The 17,251-nt window shown below is 37.7% G+C and overlaps 2 protein-coding genes across 6 annotated transcripts; both read left to right on the forward strand.

Annotated features, from left to right (window-relative positions):
* LOC107496660 (la-related protein 1A) lies at nucleotides 1-16,720 on the forward strand. 4 transcript variants are annotated; one of them, XM_052251784.1, is made up of 14 exons: nucleotides 1-699; nucleotides 1,124-1,652; nucleotides 1,773-1,941; nucleotides 2,402-2,492; nucleotides 2,637-2,708; nucleotides 3,162-3,688; nucleotides 3,828-3,897; nucleotides 4,107-4,211; nucleotides 4,323-4,633; nucleotides 4,845-4,985; nucleotides 5,086-5,149; nucleotides 5,483-5,628; nucleotides 5,781-5,885; nucleotides 16,197-16,720. In XM_052251784.1, the coding sequence occupies exons 1-14, from the start codon at nucleotides 442-444 to the stop codon at nucleotides 16,333-16,335; spliced, it is 2,727 nt and encodes a 908-aa protein (XP_052107744.1). In that variant the 5' UTR covers nucleotides 1-441; the 3' UTR covers nucleotides 16,336-16,720. The 4 variants fall into 4 exon arrangements, with proteins under 4 accessions (XP_052107744.1, XP_052107743.1, XP_015973451.1 ...); XM_052251783.1 differs by lacking the exon at nucleotides 5,781-5,885 and adding an exon at nucleotides 15,990-16,094; XM_016117965.3 differs by lacking the exon at nucleotides 16,197-16,720 and adding an exon at nucleotides 5,988-6,596.
* On the forward strand, nucleotides 12,822-14,142 carry LOC107496661 (uncharacterized). Of its 2 annotated transcripts, none has more exons than XM_016117969.3 (2): nucleotides 12,822-13,890; nucleotides 13,965-14,142. In XM_016117969.3, the coding sequence occupies exons 1-2, from the start codon at nucleotides 12,977-12,979 to the stop codon at nucleotides 14,122-14,124; spliced, it is 1,074 nt and encodes a 357-aa protein (XP_015973455.2). In that variant the 5' UTR covers nucleotides 12,822-12,976; the 3' UTR covers nucleotides 14,125-14,142. The 2 variants fall into 2 exon arrangements, with proteins under 2 accessions (XP_015973455.2, XP_052107748.1); XM_052251788.1 differs by having other exon boundaries at nucleotides 14,025-14,142.
* Nucleotides 16,721-17,251: the final 531 nt, after the last annotated feature.

The raw sequence follows: 17,251 nt of genomic DNA on the forward strand, positions 1-17,251 counted from the left end.
TTAACTCACTCTCAAAAGAAACAAACAAAACAGACCCAAAAAAAACACACACATCACTGAGTGTCCCCTCACAAACCCTAATCACCCCAAGTCCCAACCACCTTCTTTTGCTGCTTCTACTGTCACAGTGACCAAGCTCCTTCTTTGGCCTAAAACAACTCAAAAGGAACCCTTTTTTCTTTTTATGCATACCCACTAAAATTTTTCCACTAGTTCAGCTCAATAGCTCATGGTTCTTCTGCTCACCAGCATCATTGATTCAAAGGGCAAGTAAAAATTCAATCTTTTTATGATATCTTTGCATTTTCAATCAATATTCGATACTCCAGTTCATCTTTTAGTTTAGGGTATTGAGTTGTTTTTGTTGGCCTGGTGAGGTTTGTGTGTGGGGTAATATTTGGAGTTAGGTTTTGATTGGTGAGAGAGAGAGGAGAAGCAGTTATGGTGACTGCTGAGAATGAGATTGGTGTTGAGGATCATCAGAAGGAGGCTAGTGCTCCAAAGTCTCCATGGAAGACACCTGTAGCTGATGATGGGAATGGAGCTGAGGTTTCTGTGATGATGGGGAATGAGTCTTGGCCTGCTCTTTCTGATGCACAGAGACCCAAGAATGTTGATTCAGTTGTTGCTAAGTCTGAGGATTCAGCAGCTTCTGTGAAAAGTGTTGTTGAGGTTTCTCCACGGCCTCCTACACTGCAGGTTAGTTTATAAATAATAATATCGTCATCATCATCTTTATCATTATTGTTATTGTTAGCATTATGAATGCAAAAGTTTTTGTTGATTCATGGTGTTTTTTTAGTTAATCTCTATGTATGTATTGCCTTATATGTATTGTCAACCGAATTTATGTTTGGAATAGATGCTATGTTATTCTTTGGTTTTTGTGGTTAAGGATTGACCTAAAAATGTTGGATATAAATATATATATATATATGAATAAATAACATTGGAGTCCTAAAGTTTAATGAAATCTGTAGTGTTTGGTACTACTATTTTTTTTCCCAGCAATACTTGTTTTTGTTGTGATAAATAGAAGTTGAATGCTTAAAGAGTTGCACTTTTTTTTTTTAAATTAATGTTGTTTGTTTTCCTTGTGACTTTGCATTGGTCTGATAATCAGCAGAAGTCGAATGGTCCTGGAAACAATCCGTTACATAAGATGCCATCCCGCCATCAGAAACCAGGCGCTAAGCGCAACCCAAGTGGTGCACCTCCCTTTCCTATACCAATGCCTTATCATCAACCAGCAGTTACTCCGGTTTATCAGATGGTGCCTGCGCCACATCTTGCCATTCCCGGATATGGTTTCCCTCCTGGTCCTGGGCCTTATCCAAGTGTTGAGAACCCTATGGTGAAACCGGGGTCTCAGTCACCAAGACCAGCTTTTGGCCCACCTGCTCATCCTGTCGATGCCAAAAATGCTCCGCCGTCCCCACGAGGGGATCCAAATGCATACTCTGCTAATTTTTCTACTGGAAGACCAAATATGCAAGAACAAGGTGAACACTTAAATCACGGTTGGCATCATCAAAGGCCTTTCCCTGCCAGAGCAAACATACCAATGCAACAGGGTATGGGCCCGAGGAACTTTGTAAGACCTCCATTTTTTGGTCCCACTCCAGGATATATGGTTGGTCCTGGCTTTCCGGGTAAAATTCTATTCACTTATCTATATGCATGGACACATTTTAGCAAATACACTCTTTTCTTTTTGTCTTGAATTTCTCCATCAGTTATTTCTCTTAATCCAATTTTAATCTTCTGAACAGGACATGTTCCAGTATGGTATGGCCCCCCCATGCCACCTCCTCTCCCCATTAGAGGAACCCCTCCTCGACATTTTGTTCCGTATCCTGTCAGTCCATCTTCTCAGTCACTGCCTCCAGAAACCGTAGCTTTGAGGGCTAGCATTGTAAAACAGATAGACTACTATTTTAGGTACATAATTTAATTACTGATTACGGCTTATATACCTTAATCCTGCATGGTCTTGATTTGTTAACTACAATTAAGAAACCGGCGTGTGATAAAATATTTCTTGGCTGTTCTTTCCAATTTGTCTGACAAATGTTTCTCAGGGATAAAATGCTTTTGTACCACAGTCATCAACTGAGTCTTCTAGACAAGGATGAATGCATATATTTAACTATTAGATGGCATTGTAAGAGGATTATTGCATTAGATGCTGAATTGGATCGGTTTGTAATTTTTATGTTAAAGCAACTGAATCTATAATAACTTTTTGTTTGCAAAAGTAAGCCATGCAAAAGTTACAACACATAGAATGAGCTAATAAACGTACTACTCTATATTGCACTCCGAGAATAAACAAATGTAAGTTGCATGACATAGACTGCTTATACAGCAGACTGCTGACTTCAGAGCCTTTTCTTGGCAGTGATGAAAATCTGCAGAATGATCATTACCTTATTTCCTTGATGGATGACCAAGGATGGGTTCCAATATCCATTGTAGCTGGCTTTAAAAGGGTATGTCCAATGAATAACTTGTACTCCAATTTTGTTACACTTTTTCACATATGCCATATATTCCATATGCTGGTGTTTTCTATAATATGTAATTACATTCTGATTCCTGCTTGCCTTGTGTGATGTGAATTTTCGTCGTTGTAGGTCAAGAAGATGAGCACTGACATACCTTTCATCCTTGATGCACTTCAGAGTTCTGATGTTGTGGAAGTGCAGGTTTGATTCAGATAGATTATCTTAGCTTGCCTAGTTTATTTTTTTTACTGCTTTTCTACTAGAGCAAACCATGTTTAAGCATCTCACTTGCTCTGGAATCTAGTTTATTGCTTTAACTACCTTGTTACAAATTTGATTCTTTTGTTGATACTGCTTCTATTTTGTTCTTGTTTGTTTCGAATATTAACATCAGGAACTGGTTATTTCAATTGTTTATAGTACATTGATTTATCTGTTTTTTGACGGTTTTCTTTGAATATCGCATTCTAGTTTCGTATTATAATGTGTAGATTTTATGTTTTATATCATGGAATAACCTCTTCATACTTTTGGAGTTAGTTTTTTAAGTTACTACAGCATAAATGACATGAAAATTTGGTCTATTTTTTGAATTAATTTCTTTTTTCTTCATGTTATATAAGTTAGTCTCATTCGTTACTTTTAATTTTACAGGGTGACAAAATAAGGAAATACAATAACTGGTCAAAATGGATCCGAGGTTCTTCAGGAAATTTAGGATCATCTGCTGAACAGATTCAACCGAGGCAAGTCGTAGAAGATGCTTTGAAATCTTCAGAGAATACGGAAGTTGATGGAGATAAGACCAAGGATATTTCTGAAGCAAATTTTAAAGATGCTGCTCAAAACCATATCCAGTCAAACACAGATACTTCACAATCTTCGCATATGAATAATGAGCAGGATAGTGAGATCCATCATTCAAAGAATAATTCTCACGCAGCAACTGGTCAAAGAGTCAAATACTCTAATCACAATACAACCAATAGTAATTTAAGCTTCTACTACAAAGAAACTGATGCCAAAATATTTGATGATACTGAGACTGGAAATGCGGATGTTTCGGCTGATACGGATATTAGAGACCTTTCCAATGATTTCGGTCATACATTTATGCTTGATGAAGAGATAGAGCTTGAGCAGAAGATGCAAAAGAAGACTGAGGTTTCTTCTCCTAGAAGGTTCTGCACATTGACAATCTGTAGTTGCTTATCGATATCTCGATTAAACTTACATCTGTTTCCTGGTTCTGTTTTATCTTTGCGAAAGTTTTCACTTTTCTTATGAACATTCATCTGATACTAATTTGTTGTCCAAAAGGATGGATGATGACGATGATGAGATGGCTGTCATTGAACAAGATGTACAGAGACTTGTGATCGTTACCCAGGTATTGCTGTTTATAATTTTCATATTAATCGTTACCCAGGATGGATGATAACCCACTTTTAATTTTCTTAAAAGTGGGTTATCATTCGAATTAAGTATTGGTTTACATTGCTTCATAGCTCAAATTGTACCACTGATGAAACATTAGAACTAATTTGATTGTTGAATTTATTCAATAGAACTTTTACTATTTTCTATTTCAATGTTCAGAATAATGATTCTAAACAAGGGTCCAGAGGTTCTGGTAAAGAATCAAAATCCCTCTCCAATGAGCTTGCTTCTGCAATAAACGATGGGCTTTATTTCTTTGAGCAGGTTGACACACTAATATTTATATTTCAGCAATCCTTGTTTATATTGTCTATAATCATTGTCGTTGTCTTCATTTTATTAATTTTTTTAGTCGCCTCACCTAATTATCAACAGGAACTGAAACATAGACGGTCTAATCGTAGAAAGAATAATAATGATGATAGAGATCGAAACTTAAAATCTCCAAGCCATACTTCAGGAGTATCTAATACTGGTGGAAGCGGCATGCATGAAGAATCTGGAAGCAGTAATTCTCGAAGGAAACAGAAAACTTATCACAAGCAATCATCTTATATAAAGCAGCGCTTTTTCTCTAGCAATTTTAGAAATCATGGAACCGCTCGTAACTCCACGGGGATCATATCTGAAAGCCCACCTAGTAATTCGGTTGGGTTTTTCTTTGCTTCCACACCTGAAAATCATTGGTCAGTTCAAAATGATTATACCCTTGAATATAATCTTAGGTTGCTTTCTTTCTTTCTATTTTCAAAGAACATTTTCTTAGATAATGAATAATGAATATGAAGTTATTATTGATTCTCAGGAGTATGCCATATTTTTAACTCCCTAACCGCATGTTGATTCTTTAGTTTGATCACTGAAAAGCTCCTTCCAATTATTCTCTTAATTTTGCAGTCTCAAACCCTCCAAATTGAGTAGTTCGCCGCATGGTGGTCTTTCGGGTAGTCCTCCTGTGGGTTCCATGCCAAAATCTTTCCCACCTTTTCAGCATCCAAGTCACCAACTTCTAGAAGAAAACGGTTTCAAACAGCAGAAGTACGTTATGATACTTGGCTACGATACACGTGTGATAAGGTCTAGGACTATATTGAACATGTAATTTCAAAATTTCTCATGAGATTATTCTTCCCTTCAGGTACGTGAAGTATCATAAACGATGCTTGAATGATCGAAAGAAACTTGGAATCGGTTGCAGTGAGGTGGATTTCTGTCAACTTCCTATGAACAACTTTATTTTTCGTTACTATTATTTGTATTGTGAATTTATGTTTAAAGCGTCATCCATTTTTCGGTACTTGAATTTAAGAGTTCTTTTCTGAAGATGTTGGACATCACACAGCATTGTCATTGTCAAAATATCAAACATGATGTTGGGTTTCATTAGCTTGGTCTTTTGAATTGGGTCTTGAATTTTTTTTAAAATACAATTTTTATGTTATTTAATACTTGTATTTGTTCATTATGTTCCTTTTAAAACATCAGTTGCTAATTCTGGTGGACATTTCTCCTTTTGTTTGCATTTATCTATGCAGGAAATGAATACCCTATACCGTTTTTGGTGCTATTTTCTTCGCGACATGTTTGTTCCTTCTATGTATAATGAATTTAAGAAACTGGCAAAGGAAGATGCAGCTGCCAATTATAATTATGGCATAGAATGTCTTTTCAGATTCTACAGGTATCAATGTCATATTATGCTTTTCAAATTGTAGAATGATTTCAAGGTTTTCATGTACAGTCAAATGTTAGTTTAGATAAGTATGTTATACTATAATTTTAAAGCATTCATGGATATTGTATTGTTCTAATTTTCGAGTAACTCGTGTTCAGTTATGGTTTGGAGAAGGAATTCAGGGAAGATCTGTACAAGGATTTTGAACAGCTTACTCTGGAATTCTATCAGAAGGGAAATCTCTATGGCTTGGAAAAATACTGGTGAAACCTATTTACTCTTGCTTCTTAATTATTTTACTCGAATTTTGTGTTAAAGTGTTTTCTCGATTTCATGCGATATTTTCATGTTTCCATCATTGGCAGGGCATTTCACCACTATCGCAAGGCACGCGAACCGTTGAATAAGCACCCTGAGCTGGACAGGTTGCTCCGAGAAGAATACCGAAGTTTGGACGATTTCCGCGCCAAAGAAAAGCACACGGTGAAAGAGGACGCCGATTAGGCCCCGAGTGTCCCAATTTTGATGGCATCCCAATTTTGAGAAGAGCTCTAACAACTTTTTAACATTGTGTGTTTGGAGTAGCAGCCTTGCTTTTTGGGTTTGAATGCAAAAGAAAGAAAGGGGAAGATTGTTTTTTTTTTTTTCAAATATTTATAAAAACTGTGGTTTTGATGATGCAGGGTTGCTGATTGCCAAGTTTCTTCTTTTGATGGATATATCATTCTATATGGTATACAACTGATTCCTTTCTTTTTGAGACACTTTATGGAGACACCCTTTTCTTGTCTCCAAAAATGTTGTACATAAGTTGATAGACTTAGAAGAAAGTTGTGTAACATTGTTACATCATAAGGGAAATAGGGTCCTTCTTTTTACTTTTGGGAGAGTAAAAAAAGAAAAAAAGAAAGGGGAGGGTTGTACTTATTTATGTCTGCCAAATTTGAACAATAAGAGTGAAAATCATTTTGTAACCTTTCCATGTGCCCAATTGATTTATCTTTCATGTCATGCCAAATTGCATATAAGAAATATAAAGTTAATATAATTTGGTATGACATCAAAGTTAACGCTACATTTTACTAAAGAATTTTTGGCCAGTCAAGGAATGAACAAATTTGAACTTAAATGAAACACAACCTTCATAGCTCCGGGAGAGAACTTAATGCTTGATAGTCTGGTTTTCTTTGGAAAATCTTCTCACATGGATATTGAAACTTGGAATGGCGTTGGGCAGCCTATTGAAGAGGAGGTGCAGTGAGGAGATATTCTCCTAATAATTGTATTGGCACCTTAGATTGAAAAATTGAAACACGTGCAAGATTCAGTAAATGTTGATATTCTGCCCAGGTCTTTCAACACAAAAAGCATGAACGGGTATTACACGCGCCCCAAATACCCGAAACGCTAATACTTAATCATGCTTTCATTATGAAACCTTCCTTCTTCAACCTTGAAATCGCTATTAGAGAACTTTGAATCTCTCTCAAAATTTCTCAAACTTCACTCGTGTTCTCTGCCGAAGTTGGTTTTATTGAAGAATCGCGAAAAGACTTCGAAGGGAAGAAGAAAAAACAAATGAAAACAAGAATAGAGACTGCGAAAAGTATGATAAAAACTACTGTTCGTTTAAAATCTCGTGTTTCTCCTAGTTGCATTTTAGGTTTATTGAATTGAGTTGCTTCGTTTAGTAGATCGACTTGTTCTCATTCCATTTTTTTTGCGTAGCTAGGGCATAGGAATGGAAATGTGTTCTTATTTTCTTTCTGTTCTGTGGAATTGATCATTTTGATTCACTTGATTGTTAGTGTGTTTAGTTGAGTTCTTTTACATGTAGAAATATTTTTCTTGCTGATTGAATATTTATCACATTTTATTCAATACATGAATGGTATTCGATTCAGTGGAGTTTGTCATTTTGATTCACTTGATTAAAATATGCATGCTTGTGTTTGTCGGTGTATTGAGTGAAGTATTGACAAAGTTTTTTTGTCCTAACAACAAAAATGAAAAAGATGATGGTGACAAAAAAGAAGAAGCTGCACTATAACGTAAGGTCGTAAGCATATGCACACATTAAATATAATTATCTCCTTTTATTCAAATAAACTCTATTTTGTATTATAAATATATCATGACATACTGTTTTGAAACTTTGCAGAAAACTTACGATCTCAGATGCCAGACAAAAGCAATAGCGAGAGAGTTCAAGGCAATAAGTTAGGTCAAATACATAATTGTGGCCGTCGACTATTATACCAAATGGGTGGAGGCTGAGCCGTTAGCCAGCATATCCTCGGCAAATTGCCGAAAGTTTATGTGGAGGCAGGTAATCTCCAGATTTGGAGTCTTGGAAGTCTTGATATCAGACAATGGGACACAATTCGCCGACAAAAAGTTCAGAGAGTTCCTTGCTGGCTTAGGGATAAAGCAGAAGTTCTCATCTGTCGAGCACCCCAGACCAACGGCCAAGTCGAAGCGGCAAATAAGGTCATCCTGCAGGGCCTTAAGAAGCGACTTGACCAAAGAAAGGGACCCTGAGCAGACGAACTAGCGTCGGTCCTGTGGTCCTACCGCACAACACCGCAATCCTCCACCGGGGAGACACCCTACCGGATCACATGGAGTTGACGCAGTGATATCCGTGGAAATAGGGGAATTGAGCCCACAACTACTCCTAGGCGGAGTCGATGAAGCCGTGGAAAAGGACTTAGTTGACGAGACCAGGGAGATGACCCACTTATCGGAAACAGCGTTGAAGCAGAGAATAGTCCTACAGTACAACGCCAAAGTGCTGAAAGGAATTTTGAACCAAACGACTTGGTCTTACGACATAATGATGTGGAGCTGTCGACCCCAGGAGAAGTGAAGCTAGTGGCAAACTGGGTAGGCCCGTACAGGATAAAGGAGGTAGCCGGCAACGGAGCTTACAAGCTGGATGACTGAACGGTAAAGAAGTCCCCAAAACGTAGAACGTGGGGAACCTAAAGAGGTTTTACTATTAGAAGCGCAGGCCTGCTTGGCCGGCAGCCGATATCCCAACTTAGTAAGGCCTGCTTTGTTTTGTGGTGACACTATTTTTCCATGCATCGTTTGTCTGACTCGTGACTTAGCGTTATATAATTATGCTCTAATTGGACTAACTATTTCCTTCTCATTCCCAAATTTATGTTTTAATGCAATGTTTAATTATTTTACCTTGTTAATTAACTAGTTCAACAAGACTACGACACCATGGGACTGATCACCCCAGGAGCCATCGAAGTCAAAAACGCTACGCTAAAACGGCTACAAAATAAGGTCAGAATCCAAGTGCTTAAACGTAAAAGCCACAACTCAGCTTCATTGTTGTCATGGCAAATTGTTTAACAAAAGAACAAATTACCAGTTCAAATATAAAAGCCTCAAGACGGCTTGGAAACGTTAAAACGGTGGAATGACAAATCATGTCTTGCAAACTACCAAACAAAAAAGAAAACCAATATCTAAAAGCAGAGGCCACAACAGCTCAAAACTAAAATAGAAAGAGTTCATAACCACAATTCATTTCTTGGAGAGGTCGACAATCTTTCCATCCTTGATGGTCTTAAAGGCACCAACAGCAGACACGTCGGACTCGGGAGCCAAGAGCTTCACCTGGGCCTTAATTGTCTTGTCGGTGGTCATAATGCCATCCCTAGCCTCCTTCACGATCTCTTTATTCTTCTTTTTCAAAGCGGCAACCTCAGCCTTGGCAGCATCTGCCGATGCCACCGAAGTAGCCAGCTCCTTTTCCAACTCTGCCACCCGACCTTGGGCAGCATTAACCTGGCCTTCCAGGGTGAGCTCGCGATCGGAAAGCCGGGCAACAGTGGCATCAGAGGTTTTCAACTTTTCCTCCGTGGTGGCAAGCTGGGTCTTCAAAAAAGCCACCTCAGCCTTCATCTTCTCCATAGACTTGACAGCTCCCTGGAGTTTGACCTCCAGGTTTCGAGCACCAGCCAAAACGAGCTCTGCCTTCCTTGCTATTGCAGCATCCCGGAGCAAAGTACGGTACACCCACTTGGTCTGGGAGGAAAGGTCCCCACCGTCAAAGAACTCCTCAATTCCCGGCAAGAGTTAGGCGTCGATGAAGTAGCCGGCATCGAAATTCTTCTCTATGACGGTCAGAACCCCCTCTAGGCTGGAGGTCGGCTTCCTCTTCTACTGGAGGAATCGGATCAGCACTAGTCCCAGTAACCTCCCCTTGAGGGGGGCGGGACTGGACCTCGGGACCAGGCGCAGCCGGGGGATCAACAGGCGGAGTAGTGGAACTATCTTTATCACCAAGAAGAAACTTGGACATCTTGTTGTCAAGTTCCACCTGATCGGCAGCCATGGACACTGCAATTTCAGAACATGAAAACCCGTTAAAACCACGATAAAGCAGATTAAACCACAAAATAAGGTGGGGGACAACGACCACCCGATCACTCACAAATATAGGCCTTGCCCATTTTAGAATCTCCCATAAGGAGATGTAGGTTAACATGATTCTTCCCAAACACAGCCAATAATACGTCGGCAATATTTTTGTTCCCTGGGGGCAGTTCCTTGTACGTCACCTTTGTGAACGCATTGGCCTCCGCCCCAAAACTCCAATAGGTCGGGATGCGACGTTCCCCCTCCAGAGTCAACCAGAAGGGATGCCGACCTGCGGCGGGGCGAACCTTGAAGTATTTATCTTTGAAACCATGATAGGAATCCTTGAACAGGCCAAAGATCCTCCGACCTTGGGCTGATCGAAACGACACGAATCCTTTCTTGACTTTTTCCTATTTAGAAGGATTCGTTAAAACAAAAAAGAATAAAAAGACCTCTACGGAGGCCAGTAGCTCGAGATACTCGCACACCATCTCGAAACAGCAGATAGAGGCCCAGCTGTTCGGATGCAATTGAGATGGCGCAACATCACACCGGTTCAATAGCCCCATTTGAAAGGGGGAGAAGGGAATGCGAATTCCCAGGTTGGTAAACATCGCCTTATACATCCAAATCCAATCGGCGACCCGGGGAGTGTGTAGATTTAAATGGCATATACGCTCCCGGTCGTTAGGGACGAACACCTCGTAGTGGCCCTCCTCAGGACCTCCCCCACAAAGGTAGTCCGCTTGATGGAACTCTGTGAGTTCCTCCAAGGTCATTTAGAAAGGGGTATCCTTCATGTCCGAAGTAACCCATGCGTGCCGATCCACGAGGACTCTCGCGACGGGATGTTGCGCCATACCTACAGTGGGGGTACCACTTAGTCAATAAGATCGGGTGCTCGGAAAAAGAGGAAACCCGGAACTAACACTACAAGTTACAGGAAGCCTATCTACAATTATACAAAGGTTAAAAATAAAAAATCTAATGGCAACCCCCCTAAAGCCTAACTAATGGCAACACAGTTCAAGTAAGGAAACATGCAAATGGCAAGAATGAAACAAAACGACAGTAACAGCATGCAACAACAACACTTAAACATTTGCAACAATTCACTTAGAATGGAGAGGATGCCTACAAAAAGACAATCGTCAAAAGAAGTTGAAGGATCCTGAAAGAGTGCGATCGAACCGAAGATGAACTTAAGCGGAACCCAAAAGATTTGAGGAGAGATCGAGAAAGAGTGATACCGAGAAGGTTTGTGAGTGGAAAATGGAATGCGAAGGAGTTAGAAGGGTGGAGGAAAGAAAGTAAAAACTAGGAAGTAACTAGACTGAGGAGCGCGAAAGCCAGGGGCAAAACAGAATTTTCCCAAAAACTTTAAATCAATCATAACGCACATTAAATGTCCTGCACGAGGAACGAGGTGACGATTGGCACTCTCCAGGAACGGACGAGCGTTGCTCGCGCGTAAGAGTCATGCCCCCTTGCAAACAACCGACCAGACGGGAAGCTAGCGAGGGGAAACTGAGGAGAACGCGCCACCAACGACACTTGTCGACGTAGCTGGGGCGTTGGGGACTCTGTTCCGACCCAGCCTAGCTGTGTAGGAATTCGGGTCCGCGTGTCACCTCTCTATCTACGTGAAACCAGCCAGCTGGGAAAAGGAAATTTCCTGGAAGGTGGGTCTGCTCCTATAGGACCCACCCTAGCCCTGAGTATATATAGGGAGGGCCCTACCTCTCCTCCAAGGTACGACACATCACCCTCACCTTTTCTGCCATCTTGGCATCTTGTACGGATTTTGACTTGGGCGTCGGAGACCCTTTTTGCAGGTGGCTCTCCCTCTCATATCTCTCTAATTTGTTCAAGAACCAACCGACCAACTGAACATAGATTAATTTAAATTTTTTTAAAATCTTTTAAAAAATAGTTCTCTATCCTATTATAAAAAAGAGAAACTATGTACCTTCTAATCTTCTGATATATTATCATAATCGATAACCAACTTTTATGTAATCCAAAAAACATAATTTATATTGAAATTTTAAAATAATGTCAATTTGCAATATGATAATATTTGTTTAGAAGACAAAATAGAAGTAGGTAAAAGAATAGGAAACAACCTGGTTTCTTGTAAATTTCCGGGAAACAACTCTAATATTAACAAAAAAGTTATATTGTATAGAGTACGCGTTCAATTCAAACTCTTTTTTTAGATGTAAACTCTATAGTCACATAGAAATGTTTTTTTTTTAAATAAAATAAAAAAATTTAGTATTTTGTCAAACACAATTTTTAGAGTTTAATTTCTTAAATACGATATTTTTGTATTTGAATAAGTTCGTCGACACTAACTCTATAAAAAATAGCAAATTCGTCTTACCTTCTTTTAAACTTTTTTTTAAAATTTTTAATTTTAAACTTTTTTTTAAAAATTTTTAAAATATACGTTTTTAATTCATATCATCGTATCTAAAAGAGTATATAGATCTACAAATAGTATATAGGAGTATATAAAAATACACAAATAACAAGCATGGCTTCTTCAAAAAAAATTTAATTATAAATTAAGAAAAACAAATCATATTTAACAATGCCAACTATTATTATCGTCTCCAAAAATACATAGATATACCGGAATAAGTTATATTTAACAAGAATTTTTTTAATTATAAATTAAAAAAATTAACTATTTTCCAAAAATAAAATATGACTTATTCCTGTATGATCTTGTATACGTACTCTTGTGTACCAAAAATAAAATACATAAAAGTTGAAGGAACGAGTAGTAATAATAAACGAGTAATGAACGAGTTGAAGGAGTTTTCTTACAAGCGGAAAGCTAGTAGTAGTTTTCTTCGAAATTTCAACTAAACACAAGAAACAGCAACTCAACTCAATGTAATGAACGAGTTGAAGGATTGATTAAATGGAAGCAGTTTTCAGTCAAAGAAGAAGAAGATGAAGAATGGCATCCTTGCTCTGCCAGCTGAGTAAGCAAGAAAGTCTCTGGAGATTGGGGAGTGCTGTTTCAGCGGTAGTTGGATCAACCTGTTTGGCTCTGAGCTCCTCTCTCAACCACTTGATCGGTGCGTGGAAACCATGGAAGGTCATTCTTTACATCCTATTCAATATCTTCCCTTTACTACTTGTCATCCTCTTTGCAAAGTATTGGGCAGAGTTCAGAATCCTTCTCTCCATAGCGAGGAATTGGCAACGCTACTCAAGAAACCCACGGTTCAGACCATTGATTTCATTCTTGATTATGGTGGTTACCACTTTCTTATCCTACTACTCCGATAAACGGAAACCAGATGCATACAGCGTGGTTTCCTACATGGCGTTCGCGATAACTTGGCTTTGCTTGTCAAGGCACATACCGTTTGTGTTCGAGGAACTAATGGAATCATTCATGGGATTAGCGATCGCACAACTGATGAAGATAAAGTTGCTCTTAGGAGGTTTGATCGGAATACTTGTCTGTTTTTGCCTCGTGGTTCTCCAGTGCTATGCAGATGCTCCAACAGTCCACCATCTTCATCAGCGTCTTATTAGAGAAACGGTGATCGATGTAGCTTCGCTGCAACTCATTAGTCAAAACCACGGAATCACTACACCAGCCAGCGATGATGATGATGATGAAGATGTCAGTTCCTCTGTAGTAGGTGAAAACCACGGAATCACTAACAGTGCTACTACACCGGCTAGTGATGATGATGATGATGATGATGATGAGGATGATAGTTCCTCTGGTCTTTCCAGTAGTCCTCTTTTGGATGCTCCAACCCCAACAGGACGTGATGAAATCGAAGATCAGTCTCTCCCACCGTTTCCGGATCCAACTCACCAATTTTTAATACGTTTTGGTTTCCAACGACACAAGTAAGGGCTGCTATGTCGTTACTCTCTATTTGTATATTGGGCATGATTGTAATTTCAAAACTCCTTCCTTTCAGGAACTGGATGTTTCGTAATCCAAGCTTGATTAATTACCGCCCTGTTATTGTTTCCTCTATACCTCATGTGGGCTCCACTTCTCTAAAGCAACGGGTTTTCTCTACCAACTCCTCTTCCGCACCTCCTCAAAGGTCAGTTCAAAACAACATATTTTCTTAGATGATGAATATGAGGAGCGCTAGGCTCAATAAGTTTTGTTATTTGTAGTTTTTAATTAGTTATTATTTAATTATTATTGATGATTTTAATAATGTGAGATTTTATTTAAAAATGTAAAATTACTCATTTTATTTTTACTGAATAAATATTTGATCAAATTTCAATAAAATTGCTGTTCCTTCAAATTATTCTCTTATTTTTGCACTAGTTCACCGCATGGTGGTCTTTCGAGCAGTCCTCCTGTGGGCTCCACCATGCCAAAGTCTTTCCCTCCTTTTCAGCATCCAAGTCACCAACTTTTAGAAGGAAACCGTCTCAAACAGCAGAAGTACGTTCTCATACTTGGCTACGATATACGTATAATAAGGACTAGGACTATATTGAACATGTTGTAATTTCAAAATTTCTCATGAACTTAATCTTCCCTTCAGGTACGTGAGGTATCATAAACGATGCTTGAATGATCGAAAGACACTTGGAATCGGTCGCAGTGAGGTCGACTTCTGTCAACTTTTTATGAACAACTATATTTTTTGATATTATTATTTTTATGGTTTAGCTATAAGCTTCCTATTAACGAAAAATTTTAAATGTCTTCAATTAATAAATGCAAAACAAATATATTGAAAAATTACCATTTGTACCAATGAAACATATTGACACGAATAAATATACTCATATATGAATAAAATTACAATTATAACTACGGAAGATGACTTTTATATGCTAAGAGTATCCTAACGGATAATTGCGTAACCGAAATCCGGTTATTCTTGGCACACGTAGGCCGTCTTTTGTGGTTACAATTGTCGTTTTATTCTTACATTAGTACATTTATTTCAGCGTTTATACTTTCATGAGTACAAACAATAATTTATCTACCTTAAGGACACACAGGGTAAACCTTTTAATTTTACTGTGAAATTATGTTTAAAGCGTCGTCCATTTTTCGGTACTTGAATTTAAGAGTTCTATTCTGAAGATTTTGGACATCACACAGCATTCTCAAAAAATCAAACATGATGTTGGGCTTCATTAGCTTGGTCTTTTGAATTAGGCCATGACAATTTTTTTTAGGAGATTTTAAAGATGTTTTCATGTTGTGTTTTAATTAGTTTCTATATAATTTATTCGGTGTTCTTCATCACATATTATTAAATTCCTCAAAAGATTTTCTTTCCAAAAATAATAAAAAAAACATTTAATTTAGACTAAAACAAAAAAGGTAATAAATTAACTATTTTTTTGTGTTCCTCATCACATATTACTTTTTTTGTTTTAGTCCTAATTAAATATTTTTTATTATTTTTGGAAAGAAAATCTTTTGAGGAATTTAATAATATGTGATAAAGAACACCGAATAAATTATACAGAAACCAATTAAAACATAACATAAAAACATCTTTAAAAAAAGATATTTTAAGCGTCTTTACCTGAGTAGCCTCCTTTTTTTAATACAATTTTTATGTTATTTAATTAATACTTGTATTTGTTCATTATGTTCCTTTTACATTACTTGCTAATTCCGGTAGACATTTCCCCCTTTTGTTTGCATTTGTCTATGCAGGAAATGAATGCACTATACCGCTTTTGGTGCTATTTTCTTCGCGACATGTTTGTTCCTTCTATGTATAATGAATTTAAGAAACTGGCAAAGGAAGATGCAGCTGCCAATTATAATTATGGCATAGAATGTCTTTTCAGATTCTACAGGTATCAATGTCGTATTAAGCTTTTCTCATTGTAGAATGATTTCAAAGTTTTCATGTACAGTCAAATGTCAGTTTAGATAAGTATGTTATACTATAATTTTAAAGCATTCATGGGTATTGTATTGTTCTAATTTTCGAGTAACTCGTGTTCAGTTATGGTTTGGAGAAGGAATTCAGGGAAGATCTGTACAAGGATTTTGAACAGCTTACTCTGGAATTCTATCAGAAGGGAAATCTCTATGGCTTGGAAAAATACTGGTGAAACCTATTTACTCTTGCTTCTTAATTATTTTACTCGAATTTTGTGTTAAAGTGTTTTCTCGATTTCATGCGATATTTTCATGTTTCCATCATTGGCAGGGCATTTCACCACTATCGCAAGGCACGCGAACCGTTGAATAAGCACCCTGAGCTGGACAGGTTGCTCCGAGAAGAATACCGAAGTTTGGACGATTTCCGCGCCAAAGAAAAGCACACGGTGAAAGAGGACGCCGATTAGGCCCCGAGTGTCCCAATTTTGAAAAGAGCTCTAACAACTTTTTAACATTGTGTGTTTGGAGTAGCAGCCTTGCTTTTTGGGTTTGAATGCAAAAGAAAGAAAGGGGAAGATTTTTTTTTTGTTCAAATATTTATAAAAACTGTGGTTTTGATGATGCAGGGTTGCTGATTGCCAAGTTTCTTGTTCTTTTGATGGATATATCATTCTATATGGTATACAACTGATTCGTTTCTTTTTGAGACACTTTGTGGAGACACCCTTTTCTTGTCTCCAAAAAATGTTGTACATAAGTTGATAGACTTAGATGGAAGTTGTGTAACATTGTTACATCATAAGGGAAATAGGGTCCTTCTTTTTACTTTTGGGAGAGTAAAAAAGAAAGGGGAGGGTTGTACTTATTTATGTCTGCGCCAAATTTGAACAATAAGAGTGAGAATCATTTTGTAACCTTTTCATGTGCCCAATTGATTTATCTGTCATGTTAAATTGCATATGAGAAATACAAAGTTAATTTTTTTTGGGTAGTCCGTTATACCAAGGATAATTCGTGAATCTAAGCTCAATTTAAAGGTTTATTGGTCAATGGATTGTATATATATATAAGGTGAGATTCGAATTTCTAATACTTGATTAAACGGACAAGCGAAGTGAGCATTTGACGAATTCAAGTCAGTAAAAAATATAAAGTTAATATAATTTGATATAACATCAAAGTTAACACTAAATTTTACTAAAGAATTTGAGGCCAATCAAGGAATGAACAAATATGACTTTGTTGTGATAAGGATACTTTATCACCCTTACGTGGATGTCCATTTTCCATGATATGTAGTTTCTCAAGGATGACTTCATTTAATATGAAGTTGAAAATTTACCTCATGTACGTATATAAATAGAGGCTTATGCCTTTAACAAT

The sequence above is a fragment of the Arachis duranensis genome, chromosome 7 (genome assembly GCF_000817695.3).
Source record: "Arachis duranensis cultivar V14167 chromosome 7, aradu.V14167.gnm2.J7QH, whole genome shotgun sequence".
Lineage (NCBI taxonomy): Eukaryota > Viridiplantae > Streptophyta > Magnoliopsida > Fabales > Fabaceae > Arachis > Arachis duranensis.